Below are 16,782 nucleotides of genomic sequence, written 5' to 3'. Positions count from 1 at the left end.
AATAAACTGTTTATATCAACCAGATTATGTAAAAATCAAAAAATTCTGCATGCTTCAGCACAACACTGAACCCTTTAGTTTGTCAGCTGAGACCAACAGTCACAGGAAAAAATACCAAGTATTGTTTGGTTGAACTGCAGGCTGTGATTATACAGACAGTGTGAATGAAAAATGTAAAAAATGTATAGTGTGTAGCGGTCCCTTTTTTTTTTGTTCCAGTATTGGTAACCCCTGTGGATGCTTAGGAAAAATGTTTTTATTTTGATCAAGTAAATAATCAGATCAAATTATTCTTTCAATGTATTACTATTATTTCTAATTATGCCAGTATACCTTTGTTATAGTGCACAAAATACATTTTTAAGTTCTCTCTACTTCTAGCCATGGCTGTGCTGTCCATGGAGGTGCAGAACTTTCTACTGCATTGAAAAATGAGTCACAGTGAGTGAAAAATGTAACAGGAGCAAAAAAAAAAAACCTCCAGAAAGTGCCTGGGATTAGGATGGCTAAGGAGTAACTAGCCAAATTGTGTTTATATATGTCGTTTCTTTCTCTCTTTCTTTCAGTTTCATGTTGGTACCTTTGTAAACCAGAGAAAGTCCTGCATGAGTGAGCTGGAATAGGAATCTTCAATCTCCACAATAGGAATCTGGTCTTCTGGCGTCACCAACACGTTGTCATCCCTGTAGAATATGGATGTCAGGTAGAGACCTCTGGAAAGTAACACAGAGAAAGTATGTGTTACAGTAGACACACAACAGATATAGTTACTACACCACAGAATGGTTACATCAAAGTAAATACAATGAATTAAACTTAAAGCTTCATGTTGGCAACAAAGTCATGACACAGTCACAATGCAAAAGCAGAATCCAGAAATTTATATAAACATAAATTAACAAATCACAGACTTAATTAGTTATGCACATAGTAACTCTACTAAAAAATGAAAGTCTGATATTTTTACATTGTATGAATAAATGTTCATCTACCTTTTCAAGCTTTTAACAAATTTGCTGGTGGGCTGGAAGAGGTGTCGCAGGCTTTTGGATACCGAGTGCTTCCTGCCTTGTGTTGGAGCTTTGCACTGTTCTGTGTGAAAAACAGAAAAAAAGAGAAATAATTCTATTAATTCAATAGAAACAGATTGACTGAGATTACTTAAATAAACATTATGATACGCTTGATGCTTGAAATTAAGGTGCTTAAAATCATTATTAGCTTACTAGACACCGTGCTGTGACTCTGATTGAGTGTCCAATTTTCTCGCTAAACAAATGAATATTTCTGTCCTGACCAACTCTAGAAATATCTCCCCCAGTGACAGGCTGTTACCTAACTGACAACAAGCCTGACACGTCCAACAACATGGTCGGACTGGAATGTTTTTTGACATTTCATGCTCTCCAGTGGTGCGGCACCATTTGACAGTCATGCTGGCTGCCAACAGCAGACTATGGGCCTAGAGGGAACCACTAGCTCTGAGGTCCCAGAGGAGCACTAACTGTGTGTAGATGTATGTGTGTGTGTGTTTACCTGCGCATGCTATAGCTGCTGGAGCATGGCATGCCTTGAGCTACAGCCATATGCATGGAGCCAAGGAGCTGTAGTAATTTGTGTGTGTATGTCTGTATGTGTCTTAACCCTTTGCCACTCACTGACAGGGAGGTCAGTTAAGTCTGTGGGGACATGTTTATTTTTAGTGGGCCAGGAGGGGGTTGGAGGCAAGAGAGGGAGGTGTGTGTGCATATATGCATGTGTGTGTGTTTGTGTGGGTGCTTGTTGGTGAGATAACGCACCTCCCAACTCATTAGAAACCCCGCGTCCAAAAAACCCCTTGCAGATTCCCTCCCCCTCCCAGGTGATCTTACTCCAGCCCCAGGCCACTTAAAGTCAATAAATCCCCCCATTCAGGGCCCGAAAAAAACTAATTTTCTCTTCAGGTGGACGAGTCGAGGTGGAGTAACAAGAAAAAACAGCACCCGTCGACCCCTCTCACCTCCCCAAATTTCTCTCCACTCGCGACTCTGTTCAGCTCCAGTCCTCCTGGCCTCAGTCCCTGTTTGACACTGAGTAAGACAGACAAGTAGGGCCGACTGCTGGGGTGCCTGTGTTAGTCAAGGCCTCTTTCACAGTTTAATTAATAGTGTTTGGACAAGAGGGAGAAGGTGGTGTGGGCTATAAGCCGGGCTGCGATGGGGGGTGCGTACATGGACATGGAGGAGAGAGTTGAAAGAGGGAGCATGTACTTGAATATTTGTGTCTGTTCATGTACATGTGTATCTGTGTGTGAGCCTGTCTATCTTTACATGCGTGTGTGTATATGTGTGGACAGTAGACAGGACGACTGGCGGGCTGCGGGGGGTGAGGGGGGGGAGGCAGCAGTAGTCAGTGTTAATTTATGCCCTCTCCAGACTCCAGCCCTGGACTTGTCTCTTACAGGAATAACAAACATGACCCCGGGACACGCCACCTTGACTACCGTGCCTGAACTCTCAAGCTCAATCAGTCGCCGTCTGAAGAACCACGAGCCACTCAATACTGACTATTATATTGCATCTCGCCTTATTGCAAATATGGTCTGGCCACAGTGGACAATAGTAAGTGGGGTGAGTGTGTTTGGGTAGGTGGGTGTGAGAGAAAAAGAGAGACAACTTGCTCAATGCTAAATGCAGTTTGCCATCATGTAAAAGAGTCAGTGTGGACAGGTTTTGACACTTATGGGACCAGCTTACAGCCAGCAGTGTTTGGGGATATAAACAGCTTGAGTGTGAGAGAAGTTGATCTGCATTTTGTCACAGAGAGAGAGGTATTCAGCCGAGGAAGGGCTGAGTCATGGAAAGACTCACAAGGGGGTGGGGGGGTTGTTGAGACAGAGGGGAGGGTATTATTTTTGAGGTGGCATGCCATCTTAGTGTGTACGGCCCCTGAAGTACTTGTCGTGCCTGAGATTGTAAAGTGTCTGTCAAGGTGAGATGAAACACAGCAATTGGTGAGACGTGTTACACCTGTGAAGTGAACCGCCCGATGCTGCGTTTGTTTACAACGAGGACATTTCTGAAACATGAACTCGACGGTGGCTAAAAATGCGGCTCTGTTTGTTTAAAATGTGACGGGTGTAGTGAAAATGACAGACGCTCGGGCTAACGTCAGAGGCTCACACTACTGCACTTTACCTCAACTGATACTAGTCCTAAAAACCGATCTTAGGATCAAATGTATTTGTAGTCATCAAGATGTTATTTTAAACGCCGGCTTAAAACACCTCGTAACACGTGCTCACATGTAATTCAATGAGTACAGCAAGTCACTATCACTACCAGGTTTTGGGGTTTGAATTTCACTTGGGGTCAACCGTGCAAATAGTTAAAGCTCTCATATTACTGCTCAGTCTTTTAGGCGAACACGGCCATCAGATCGATCAAAAAGTTGTTGATACCATGGCAGACGCAGTGGCGGTGAGCTTCTTTTATCTGCCCCAGTAGCTGGTCTAGTGCTTCCTTCTGGCCTCTTTGACGTGGAGCGCGGCCATCGATATCCCGCCAACCTGCAGCCAGATGTGAAGAAAGAAAACAGTTAAGTTCTGCATTTGTCAAGACTCACACTGATAACATATCATTGCTGCACTGGTCTCTTCAGCTGAACTGCACACAATTTTTTTAAAAAGATTTTTTTGGGGGGCTTTTCCACCTTTAATGATAGTGACAGTGAAGACAGACAGAAACGTGGGTAGAACAGTGGGGGAATGACATGCAGCAAATGAGCCGCTGGCTGGAATCGAACCACGGCCGCTGTGTCGGGGATTAAAGCCCATATACACAGGTCGCCCGCCCTACCCGCTGAGCTATCCGGGCGCCTTGAACTCTATATTATTAATGGAGAATCTAAGGTGACGAAAAGAAGGTTGATCCAGCACAATGGCCCAGGCTGAAATATTTCAGCAGCTACTGGATGGATTGTTAGAAAAATTTGTTCAGACATTTATGGTCACAGAAGAATGTACCCCTCTGACTTTCGCAATCCTCTAACTTTTCCTCTAGAATCACCCTGAGGTTGATATTTTGTTTCATGTCTTTGTAAAAAGTCGTGGATGTACGGTCATGAAATTTGGTACAGACATTCATGTTCCCCTCTTGATGATTTATTGTAACTCTGTTTATCTGTTAATGCTTCATGTAATGCCAATATGAGGTTAAAAATACCAACACCTCCAAGTCTAAGTCCATGGCTCTCCCCTGGAAACCAGTGGATTGCTTCCTCTGGGTTGCGGGTGGGTTAGAAGTATTTAGAAGTATTTTGTGATTTTGTTTTTGAGTGATGAGTAAATGGTGCATGAGGTGAACAGGCAGACTGGTTCAGTGTCTCAGCAGTAATGTGGCATTGTACCAGGCTGTTGTGGTGAAGAGGGAGCTGAGTCAGAGGGCAAAGCTGTCATTCTACCCGTTGATCTGCGTTCAAACCCTACCTATGGTCATTAGCTCTGGGTAGTGACCGCAAAAATTAGGTCACGGATATAAACGGCTGAAATAAGTTTCCTTGGTAGGTTGGCTATGCTCAGTCTTACACATGGGGTGAGGAGCCTGGACTTCCGGAGGGAGTCTGGAGTAAAGATGCTGCTCCTTTGCGTCCCAAAAAGCCAGCTGGAGTGATTCAAGCATTTGATTAGGATGCCTCCTGGGCTCCTTCCTAGAGGTTTTCTGTGTACATCCAAATGGGAGGAGACACTGAGGTAGAACCAGAACTTACTGGAGGGATTACACATCTCATCTGGCCTGGGAATGCCTTGGAGCTCTCAGGATATACTGAAAAACCTTGCTGGAGAAAGAGATGTCTGGGATGCTTAGCCTGCTGCCACTGGGCCTCAAGCACGGATAGGCAGAAGAAAGTGGGCGGATTACAAATTTAAATTCTGGTCTTGCAAGCTTGTTGCTGATGTTAGAATATAGTTAGCTCAAAGCACCACTGTGCCTAATTAAAATCTAACAGAGCTGCATACACTGCTACAGGCTCGTACTTCAGAGTTACTCTCAGAGTTTCATTTTGACTAAAGCACGTTCCAGTTGCCAGATCTTGTTCAGACACTTTTCACTTGGGTTTGCAAAGATGAGATGACATACATTCCTACCTACTGTAGTTGGCCTTGCAAAACTGGTTTATCAAATATTAAACATAATCTTATAGTATTTACCACAAAATTTTCAATATTGTTCAGACGCAGTGTGAACACAAATGGAACAGAGACTTTGTTCTATATAGTTTCTTCTGTGGAGCCACGTTTTCAGAGCAACAGGGTGCATTTGACTATAGATCAGCCAAGAAGTTGATTCTTTTACAATGAATAAGTACACACCAGCTAACACTAAAGACTCAGTTATTTTCTTGCTTTTGGTGTTCAAAGCTTCTAAGACTTGTAACACAAACAGGTTGTTACTGAGAGACAGAGACTAAGCTCACAGTAGACTGTATGAATACATCAACATAACTGGGTTTAACTGTAATTAATGAAACTTTCATCTGTGAAGAATGATCTTTTGCAAGATTTAAAAAAAAAAAAAAAGCCTGACTTGTGTTTGAACTTTTGTGAACAACTTCTGTATTTGATGCTTACTTCAGAATCAAACAACCCAGCATCAGATTCCCAGAGACTAAATTCTAGGTTAAGGATTCCCTTACTGTTCTATATTTTAATTGTAATAAAAATAGTTAACAGATGGGCAGCAAATTAAAAGAAAAATGAACTTAAAGTGTCTTAGTAAGGTGTTGGGCCGCCACATGTCGTCATATAAAATTGAATGCACCTTTTTATTGATTCTGAAAGTCTCTGGACTCTGCAGGAGGAGTGGGACGCCATTCCTCCACAAGATATTCCCTCACTTGGTGTTTTGAAGATGGCGGTAGAGACAACTCAGCCTAAAATGTCTGGTAGTTTATTAAATTCAGTTCAATTCAGCCAATTGAAAACATAAGGTATCTCAATGCACTTTGCAGAGTAAGGTGAAGGCCGTATAATATTTTACAGAGAGAAACCCAAGAAATCAGAGGAATTCCCATAAGTGATTATTCAGAACAACTTTGTATTGATTTGCTGTGACCCTTCCTTCTAAGGTGACAAATCATGCCAGCATAATTCTTCTCACAGGATAACAGGGACATCAGATCTCCAGACTGTGGGGCTCAAGGGCTGAGATTTTAACTTTAATTTGTCACCTTTCTGTAGATCATACGGGGCTGATGTGATATTATTGCGAAGGTTTAGGTAAGGCCAGTCTGGTAAGGTCATATTCAGTTTGGAACCCCAAAATATCTCATATCGACCCTTTTATTGAGATGTCCAGTCGATGGAGTGTCAGGTACTTTAAAAACTGGTCTAGTATGCGCACTATAGGGAACATCACACACCCTAATGTGAGAGAGCTGGTGCCGTCTGACAGACAAACCCACTGAGGACCACCATCCTACGGCCAGTGGTGAGAATGTGTGTATGTGCATGTGTGTGTGTATATGTAGCCATATGTGTATGTGTATACATGGAGGGTGGGAGAGACGGGTTTTCTTGTTTTTGTTTTTTTTTTTTGACAATGTTTTAAAGTCTGTAAAGCACTTTGTGTTGCTCTATTGTATGAGAAGTGCTATATAAATAAAGTTTGATTTGATTTGATTAACCACAGCTACAGGCTGGTGTGCACATATCTGGGCTCAGAACTGACACAAACACACATATATGTGCACAGAGAACCAACTACAGTGTGACAGAAACTAGAGAACGTTAACTCAACACATCAAAAACGGCTCTGAAAGTACAGTTATTGTCTTACAACCTCCATCTCTCTCTCTCATTTTATTTGTGTTTTTCTTTGTTTGTTACTGTGTTCCTCTTTCCCAATCATGCTCCATCATAAAAACACTGAAACCTACCGACTTTGTATTATAAACAATCACAAATATAAACTTTGCCGTCCCTGCACATAGATGACCGGCGCTGCAGAAAACGATCCTTCAGCACCTTCTGCCTTCTGTGTTAGTACCGGAGGATGTGTCAGCGATAACCCACCCCCTCCGACCACCATCACCCCCACCCCCACTCCCTCTCCTGGAGCCCCCCGGAGGGCGCGTGGGGCTGAAACACGGTGAGCTCTATTCCCGGAAAGGTGCCTGTCCCGACAAGACAAGCGGGCCCTTTAATGGGCGTCCACGGCCCGGTATAAGGCCCCCACTGTTGGGGCCGCGCCGCGCGCTACAGCACAGACATGCAAATATTTCCAGTGGTAGGCCCAAATGGAAAACACAAACACGCAACATCGAAATTAGCTCGGCGAGAGGGAGGGAGGGAGGTGGGACAGTAGAAAAAAAAGAGAGGGAAAGCCTAGTTTCTCAAAACGAAGACACACATGCACACACACACACACACACACTGGCTGAAAAACACTGTGTGCTGAGGACAAACATGTTCATGTGTTCCCCAGATGTGCCATGAGTGTGCCAATATGCCCACAATGATAGTACCTATGTTCACTCTTTTACAGTAGGTGTGTACCAACTCTGGAGAATTTACAAGCTTTACACAAACAACGTTCATGAAAGTCATTGCATAAATCAAAAAATATAGGAAAACATAAAAACTGTAAGCTGAAGAAAACACTTTTAAGTCATAGATAGATAGATAGATAGATAGATAGATAGATAGATAGATAGATAGATAGATAGATAGATAGATAGATAGATAGATAGATAGATAGATANGATAGATAGATAGATAGATAGATAGATAGATAGATAGATAGATAGATAGATAGATAGATAGATAGATAGATAGATAGATAGATAGATAGATAGATAGAGTAGAAGGGAGGAAGAGGGTCAGAGCTGCAGTGGTCAACACCTCAGCTGTTGCACATGACTTCACGGTTAATTTCTTGGCTGAACCCCGGCAGCTTCTTCTGCCAGCCGGCCCGAACGCCACCCCTGAGGCTATGGTTACACTCACTGACATCCGCAGTGGGGGTCCCGAAACCCACCAAGCTTCCTGGCTGATGAGAGTCCAGCTGTCATCCCTCTAATGATGTCAAAGCAACGTTGGAATGACGTTGGAGTAACCATATCAAATGAGCGAAATGATGCAATGTCCCAGTTGTGGGGCACGGCTATCACAAGTGTATCAGTCATGCAGGGCGCACACAGAAAACACACACATGGTTCCTGTGCAGCCTGAGCCACGGACGACCGTCGTCGGTGGTTTGAACTCCGGCTGTTCCAAAGTTTCCTTGAGAAAAACACTGAACCTCAAGTTGCTTCTGATGGCAGATGGCACCTTGCATGATGATGTGCGTGAATGAGAAACACATTGTAAAGCTCTTTGTAGAATCTCACAAAGGTGAAAAGGCGCTATTTAAGTGCGGAACATTTACCATTTTGCATCCTGTGAGAAAACTGTTTTGCAGCGGTGTTAATTTGGTGAAGCCAGCCAAAACCCTTCGGGGGCACTTGTTTGACACTTTTTTTAAAATTGCAAAATTTATGCTTTGCTTTATGTAAAATGGAGGCACACGCTCTGTCACACACATACGTTTATGCACAGTGCCGACTTACTGGAAGGCGAAGAGCAGGCTGGGGTGGAAACTAGTGGAGGCCCCCAACCCTTCATGTTGTAGGCTGACACTTGGACATAGTAGTAGGTTCCCTGGAACGACAGGAGACATGCATTTATGGCACAATTTGGTTGCTATGATCAAAAGGAAAGCATATCTGTTGATGCACACATGCACAAAACCTTACATGTGTCTAGTTGAATGTATATGTGTGTGTGTGGAAAGTGTAGCGTCTATCTAGCAGCTCTGTCTGTCTCTGTGCTTAGTGTGCAGACAGCAAGCCTCTGTCTCTCCTTTCTCAGCCAGATCAATCAAACCAGCCGCCAACACTTACTGGCCTCGCCTTGACCCCTGTCTTGTGACAGGAGTGAGCTTTGGCTGGTAGCAGGGGTCTTAAAAGGGGGAAGGGGTTTCTCTCACATAATAACAAACAACCAGTGGAGTGTCCATTTGTCTACATGCCCGCTTAAAAATGCCAAACATAAATCAGGTGGCAGGCTACCAAGCTGCTCTTTTTATCATTTTGGACGCTGTCTTGCAACTGTTGCTTATGAATGGTCAGGAGCCAAGACTTTCAACAAATAACAAATAAACTGTGTTTTCCAATTGTGTTTCAAGCAGGGCCATGACTCTTTCACAGCACATTTGGGATTGATGGTGACCACAACTTGTATGCAGAGTTTGATGTATGTAATAAAGAAGAGTCACTTGGGAAATGCCTTCAAATGTCGCCCAAGCAAATGCTTTAAGCTTGTGTATAAATAATATCAGGGGGCCTTCATGTGGGAGAATAGCTTCTAAATTTTTTATCGGTCAGCACCAACAGCTGGAGAAGCTGCAGCTTAGTGGCTTTTTTGTGTTGCTTTGTCATCCATAAACTACCATATAAAGCACGGTTGCATCTATTTTATCTGGTAGTGGGAAGGAAATACGACTGCTTAACCAGGTTCATGTGAAAATGGTTTGTTGTGCAGCAGCGTAGGGGAGAATTAATGTGCATGGATGCAAGTTCTCTACATAAATCCCTCAAAATAAGTCAAATTTATTGTCAGAGGAGCAACTCTTGGTGTCATCTCCTGAAATTATCACATGGAGCTTTATATGTGAAACTAACAATCCTGTCCAGAATCTGAAACAAAAGATTCTTAGTGATTCATTCAGGTTGATGAATCAAACTAAAATACTGATACAACAGTTCAGACTTTCAATTATGTGGTGGAGACAGATGTTCTGGCAGAACTTACAGAAGTGAGTCCAGTGATGTTGCACTGCAGCAGAGTGGTGTCATCCACGATCATCTCACCCAGCAAAGGACTCAATGAAGGAGCAGTGCTCCAGCTCACTTCAAGTGCACACAAACATTTTTTAAGTAATTAGAAAAAGATGGAACTGAACAATTCAGGAATTCCTGTGATTCAGAAAAAACAAAACACAAGCTGTTCTACATTTTTTAATCACAAAGTGTTGCAAACTCTAGGCATGGCAATAAATATAAGAACTCTACATATTGTAATACTGAGTGGTTTGTTCTAAATGAGGCTGGGTGTGACGGCTGACCTTTGTACTTGGTAACCACAGCAGAGTTGACACAGAGAGGTTCCTGGAAGTCAACTTTTAGACTGGTGCTGCTGCTGACAGACAGGCGAACAACACTGGGAGCATCTGGAGCGTCTGAGTAGGCAGAGAAACAGAAAGATGACCAAGTAAATAAGCAGAGAGGCAGACAGTCAAAGACAAGCAGACGAAGATCCTGCACAGCACGTTATAACCATTATAGTGGAGCCAGAACATACAATCGTCAGCTTACTGTAGTGGCATCATTTAGTCTTTCTGGTCCGTGAAAACTCCCAAGTTTAGTGGAAAAAGTTTAAATAGCAGTCAAATATTGGATGCTGTTGAAATGGAAGCCATTTACAGACAGTAATGACAACAATGCCACATCTGCAATCTACCATCTTCACAAGCTGATGTCAACTTAATGCGAATATAACTACATAAACACAATTTTGACATGTGGTTTATAATTTCCATCCGTGTTCACACAACTTGTCCCTCAAATTACATGTGGAATTACAAAGAAGGGGGAAAATTTTTTCTACATCAAAATGCAGATTGGTTCGGCTAGAAGGGAGGAGTGTCTGCTTTCCGGGGGGGGCTGTCTACCCTGTCTACCCTGCCACTAAGCGTGTCATGAAATGCCTATAAAAATTAAAGCAGCAATACAGGCGTGTTATGTTTGCACACACACACACACACACACAGTCGTATGCGAGACTTCCCGGTGTGGAAGCCATTAACTCAGCCCAGACAGAGTAAAAGCAGAGAAAAAGGGTGCAAAAAATTAAAGCCAAAAATGACTGCAGGAACAATCTGAGCGGCAAACTTTTATCTGGTGTTCAGCACGTGACAAAAACCTTAGGAAAAACAATGATCCTGAAGCCTTACTAGCATGCTCAAAGCCTGTCTGCATGCGTCGGAAGAGCCGGAGCCTCCACTCCCAGGCCTTTAGCTGCCTCTCCCGGTCGGATCCCTCCCGCTCACCGGGACCCTCGCTCCGCACCTGGGCCTGAAGCTCCGACACCCGCTGCTCAGCCTCCTGCACCAAGGTGGCCAAATGCACCGCTCGGCCCTCCAGACTCACGACTGAGAACGACATGGGAGACACAGCGAGAGAGGGAGCAAAGTCAATGCATGCATTCAGTACTGAGGGTAGAAGAGTTTCATTCCCCGTAGGCACATGCTAATGTGACACCATTATTTCAAAACTACTTTGCCATCCAGAGAAATGCTTTTGGACAAGCAGATGGTGAACACAACTCAAAGCAGAGCAATGCAGGGTTATAAATTTGAGTGATTTGGTTTTCCAACCAAAACTCAAATGTAAAACACTGTGAATATGAAACAGTGGATTTCTCCTGCACACACACGTTATTTCTTTGACAATTAAATACGTGCATGTGCAAATTATTCCACTTTTATCGAGCGCTTCAACAATACACGTAGTGATATTGCAAGAAACCCCATTGCCTGCAATGTTGCAAATTGCTTTTGCAGGCCACTCTTTTTAATGTCTTTGTTTGCCAAAATACTGTGGCAGATTCCTCAATAAACTTCATTTAATGTAACTAAGCAGTCTCTCTTTGGGGATGACATCACCTAGAAAATGACACAGAAAATGGGGCAATGAAAGTGAGAGGGGTGAGAGAGGGAGGAGTATTCTTCATATGCGGTTATAAGGGAACACAAAATGGTGGGAACATGCATAGGCATCATTTTAAACTGCCATTGTAAAAAGTATTTTTCTGCGAAACGTGTGGAAAATTTTGTATAACTCATCTATTTATATAATATACCACAGCCTCCTACGGCCATCAGAAGAATGTTTTTTTCTCAAAGGGGGCAGGGTGTTACTAAGACACAATGATGTTTAAAATACTATAGTATATGAGATGTAACACCCCGTGAAAATATTCAAACCGTGGCCTGAGCAGTCAGCGATAGTGACTCGTGGTGGCGTGACACGGAGACCAAACGGGTTCGATCGCTCCAATTCCAAATGCATAAAGATCGCGCTAAATAAAAGCACAGAAGAGTTAATGTAAAGCCGTTAAGGTCACAAAGGACAGTAGCGTACTGTACTCCTTCTTTGGTGGCTGGTCATTTCTTGGAGTGTTTGGGATTGGTGTGTGTCTGTGTTTAGTCTGTGTGGTCTGTGTTTGTTCATTGTAGATTCCACTGTTGAGCGTTAGATTCCACTGTTGACAGTAAGTTTAAAGCTCCGTGTCAAAATGTCCATCTGGGTGTTTAATTCTGCGGCTCTCTCTGTGTCTCCTCAGTGGCTGCGAGCTCCTCTTTGAATCGGAGTGTCTCTTCTGGGTGTCAGTTTTGTTGTTCTCTTCAGCCACTTGTGTGAAGACTTAAAGGCAGTTTGTCACTTTTAAAAGGGGTAATGTAAAGGGGTCGGGGCTGAGCTGTAAAGGTTAGAGTTTAGCTTTGAATCATTACCAAGGATCCCCAGATGGAAGGAAATAATTCAAATAAAAAATAATAATAATGTTGGTTCATTTTGATTTACTTTTCTAGAACTTGAGCAAGTCCAGATGCTGTCACCAGTGTGTATGTGTGTCTTGATTTGTCCTTACTTCACATTAAAGCTGGGATCCTCGCATTAAAGCGGCTTTGTCTTATTGACGGCCACCGAGGGATTTACAACGCGAATATAAAGTTGCTTTCGAGAATTTGTTTGATTGTCTCCATCTACCCCTGCCTCTCTGGTAACCACACACTGTGAAGTCAAGCATGGCAATATCAATAAGCACCAGAATCAATTTCAAAGTTCAAGGAAAAGTCGGCAGCGTCTGTGATTTCAATTTCTCCTCCGACCGAGTTTGATTAGTGCGCGCTTTCCTCATGTGCTATTGTTTCTTTCTCTGTTTTTAAGTCTTTTGTACTCGTACACACACGCACTCACAACTCACACTGTCTCATGAGTTATTTGGGTTCTGGAGAGAGAGAGCGCAATCAAAGAGCAAACTTCAGTAAACACTACTTTCCATTCAAGTGTTTTCAATTTAATGATACCTTTATAAGACGTCTGGCTCAGCTCTTGAAAATGTGTGTGTGTGTGTGTGTGTAGAAGTACAAACACAAACAGCCGAGGAGCCTTACTGGCGAGTTCTAATCATTAACAGAGGAAGGCAGCGAAGGCTCCCCAGATCACAGACAATGAAAAGGGCTTACGAAGATGACTAATATTGCATCATTATTACCACCCTTTCATCGCCTTTAATACGTTTTCACTGCCAGCAGAAAACAGAAGGAGATGTGCGAGTTTGTCAATACAGTGCATTACTGATGTGAATAATAGGCGATTATCTTATGAGCTATGTGTGTGCCGTTGCTTTGGGCAACACCTGCAGGTGCTTGATGTTGTCAGTTCCCAGAGAGCAGCTTCTGATGACCAAAGAGACCCTTTCTGGGATTATTTCTGGGCTGTGCAACGGACTGAAATCAACAAAGGAAACAACTGATTAGAGAGCTGTCTGGGAGCGACTGATGTGGTTTTGGGACTCGCTTGCATCATTAGCGTGTTTGGTGTACAAGGTGTGATTGGCAGAAAACAACTATCTTTTATCATGAATCACACAAGACCTGACTGGCTGAAAGATCAGGCAAACCAACTTAATTCTAACTGTAAGCCAAGGTAGCATTTGCTCACCTACAGCAAAGCTTTATTAACAAAACTAAAGACTTAAAGCTGGAGATGGCAGGATATTTTTTTTTACATGATTAGCAAAAAAGTCTGCAATAAGCTTTCAGCATAGTGCAATTAAAATGATCTGAGAGGAAACTGGACTTCTGCACCTCCTCTTGGCTCTGTATATAGACTTCTATCTATATCTTCTAAAATCTTGGTAATGACAGGAGACATCAGCCAATCACAGGAGTTTTCACCCTGTTCAGGTGAGATAAAGAGCAAAAACAACAACGACAGAGCGAGCCCTTCTCCCATTGGTCACCACAGCCGTTCATTTCCCCATTGGTCAGTTTTGATAACACGCCTGCTGTCAGTCACTCAGCAGCGGCCAATCAGGTTACAGTACCTGTGGAACGTTCTGGAATTACGAAAAAGAAAAGAAAAAGGAACAACAAAAAAAAAGAATGATGATGAACAGGGAGGTCGGCCAATTGAGCCTCAGAAAAACAAACTGAAGGTGGGAGGAGCTTCCAAGCCTCTTATGGAACTTATTATTCTGGAATTTCTTTTTTATTTTTTCTTGTTTTTGTTTTCATTTGTTGTTTTTGTCCATTTTGTCCGAGTGTAAGCAAAAGAAGGGTTTCAATCATGAGGGAAGCAAACTATCAAAGTGACTTGTTTGAATATTTGAGCGACTTACAGCAGAGAGCGTAGAGCTGTAGGAGGAGGGCGGTATTATCAGATTGTGGCATTTTTACTTGAATTTTCCAGATTTCTTTCTGCTGCAGCTTCACCAGTAGAGTTATAAATGAGAGAACCAATACCTATATCAGTAGAGAGACATTGCAGTGACACAAAATCTGATTTTAGCAATTTTCGGGGGAAAAAATAACAAATTGACAAAATTAATCATCATGGCTATCTTTGCACAGCTCTCTGGGTGCAATAATTGGTCTGATAGTAGAGTTTTAAAACTCTGTGTAACTCCCTTTAAACCTCTCAAGGCAAAAATCTGCCAGCAGGTTTGAAAGACATGTTACCTTCAAAAAATCCTGGTTGGAGACCTTAACCTACTCATCTGTGATGTGTGGTTTGACTGGAAATTTTTTTTTTTTAAAGTAATTTTTCTGGCCGTTTTGCCTTTGTTTGAGAGTGCAGTCGAGAGAGAGAGACAGGAAAGTGGGGGAGAAGATGGGCAAAGGACCTGCAGAAAAGGGCCGTGAGCGGTATTCGACTCATGACCTCCTCATTGGGGACTACAGCCCCGTACATGGGACGCCAGCTCAACCAGGTGAGCTATAGCAGCGTCTAACTGGAGAACTTAACCAAATCTATGCTTAAAATCATGATATTTTATCAAAATTATGTTATCCTACATGTCTCTTTTGCATTATTAAGATTCTGTAAAACAAAAAATTCAGTCCTCCTCAGCACAACTGTGAAACTATTGGTGACTCAGCTAAAACCAACAATCACGTGGCAGAAATTCAGGGACTTTTCAGCTGAACTGCAGGCTATGTTTTCACAGAGCAGACAGGAGAAAAGTATGAAAACACATTTAAAATGTAAGTAAGAAAATCTTTTCACCATGCAGAGCCAAAACTTTTCTATTGGTAACACCTGTAGGCACTTGGAAAAACATTGGACATGTTGATTCCAGGTTTTTTCAATTTTTGGAAAAAAATAATCAAAGAAATTCATTTTTTTCTGATTTATTATATTATAGCTTTGTTGTTGCGCACAAAGGGCATTTTTAAGTTCTCTCTGCTTCTAGCCATGTTTGTGCTGTTTCCATAGAGGTGCAGAACTAAATCACCAGCAGGTAACAGCAGGTAGAGTTGGTTGTGTTTTTCTACTCACAGTGGGGGCTCTCCTTGGCACCGGCTCTCAACAGAAGCTTGGCCATGGGTACGTTATTGGTCATGATGGCGATATCGAGAGGCAGGAGGCCTTCGCTGTTTGGAGTGTTGAGATCCAGCTCCTCCAGACTGTACTGGGACAGAAGCAGCTGCACCAAGTCCAACTCTTGGTGCTCCACTGCCTCAAACAAAGCTTCATTGCTCTGGAACTGTGACACAAAGACAGTTCACATGGAGTTAAAACTAAATAAGACTTTGAGACATTTCAGTTTTCATCACATATTAAGCAATTGAAGTTTCTGTCTTACTTTGCAATAGTTCGATAGATGCATGTGTTGTTATTACCTGAGATTCCAGCACCAGCGGAGTCTATGTGTTTTCCTTGACTATTTTTAGACTACAATGTTCCTGGGCTTATTATTTTTTCCCTTCTCTTTCTCTCTCTGACTTACTATGGTGGTTTTGCGTAGCCTCTCCTTGTCTCCTCCCCGTCCTGACACCACACTGTCCTCCAGAGCAGGAGGGTTGGTGCCCACACGGAACTTTCCAGACAAATTGCGGTATAGGCGGCGAGCTGCACTTGGCGAGGACAGACTGGCTGACTTGCGAGCTGAGGCCGGCTGGTGGGCCTGGTCCCCTCTCATGGGCTGCGTCATCTTACCAGAGTCAGCCCTGGAGGAGAGACGGGTAGGTAAGGGACACGAGTGATGAGAGAAAAGAGTGGAATATGACGTCTGCTACAATACAATACAGCAGAAAGGGGGGGAAAGAAAAGATGGTGCACACAACCTGTGATCAGCTCCAAAGTGCATTATGAGAGTTTACATGAAGAACAGTGAAAGAGGAAGAATTTTTGAGTGCAAGACAGTCTTTAAAAAAGTCACGCCTCTTCTCCTTCTTGTCATTTCATGTCAACAAAACATACTTGCCGACATAAATTGAGTAACTAATCATACATTTGTGCATCGGTGTAGATTTTATGTATTGGTACAAACACATCACTTCGTTCTGGTGAATTTCTGTGCATCAATGTGTTCCTTTTCTGCAACAGTTTATGTGGGAAATGTCTTTATTCATGTAAAGACAACCAAAAAAAATCAGGCTCCAGGTGACGATTCAAAATATAAAGGAATATATCGCA

General features: G+C 42.8%; 1 protein-coding gene across 1 annotated transcript in view; it reads right to left on the bottom strand.

Moving 5' to 3' along the window:
* ankfn1b (ankyrin repeat and fibronectin type III domain containing 1b) overlaps positions 1 to 16,297 on the bottom strand; it is a 26,143-nt gene extending 9,846 nt beyond the window's left edge. Inside the window, exons 1-9 of the mRNA XM_008297813.1 lie at positions 16,094 to 16,297; positions 15,643 to 15,850; positions 11,031 to 11,228; positions 10,143 to 10,256; positions 9,830 to 9,927; positions 8,587 to 8,677; positions 3,440 to 3,547; positions 993 to 1,092; positions 581 to 713 (exon numbers count right to left, since the gene is read on the bottom strand). Coding sequence (XP_008296035.1) covers positions 581 to 713; positions 993 to 1,092; positions 3,440 to 3,547; positions 8,587 to 8,677; positions 9,830 to 9,927; positions 10,143 to 10,256; positions 11,031 to 11,228; positions 15,643 to 15,850; positions 16,094 to 16,297 — 1,254 coding nt within the window. The remainder of the gene's footprint in view (positions 1 to 580; positions 714 to 992; positions 1,093 to 3,439; positions 3,548 to 8,586; positions 8,678 to 9,829; positions 9,928 to 10,142; positions 10,257 to 11,030; positions 11,229 to 15,642; positions 15,851 to 16,093) is intronic.
* Between the last annotated feature and the right edge of the window lie 485 nt (positions 16,298 to 16,782).

The sequence above is a fragment of the Stegastes partitus genome, unplaced genomic scaffold (genome assembly GCF_000690725.1).
Source record: "Stegastes partitus isolate 25-593 unplaced genomic scaffold, Stegastes_partitus-1.0.2 Scaffold1250, whole genome shotgun sequence".
Lineage (NCBI taxonomy): Eukaryota > Metazoa > Chordata > Actinopteri > Pomacentridae > Stegastes > Stegastes partitus.
The sequence above is the reverse complement of the archived record's forward strand: the minus strand, read 5'-3'. Positions and strand labels throughout refer to the sequence as shown.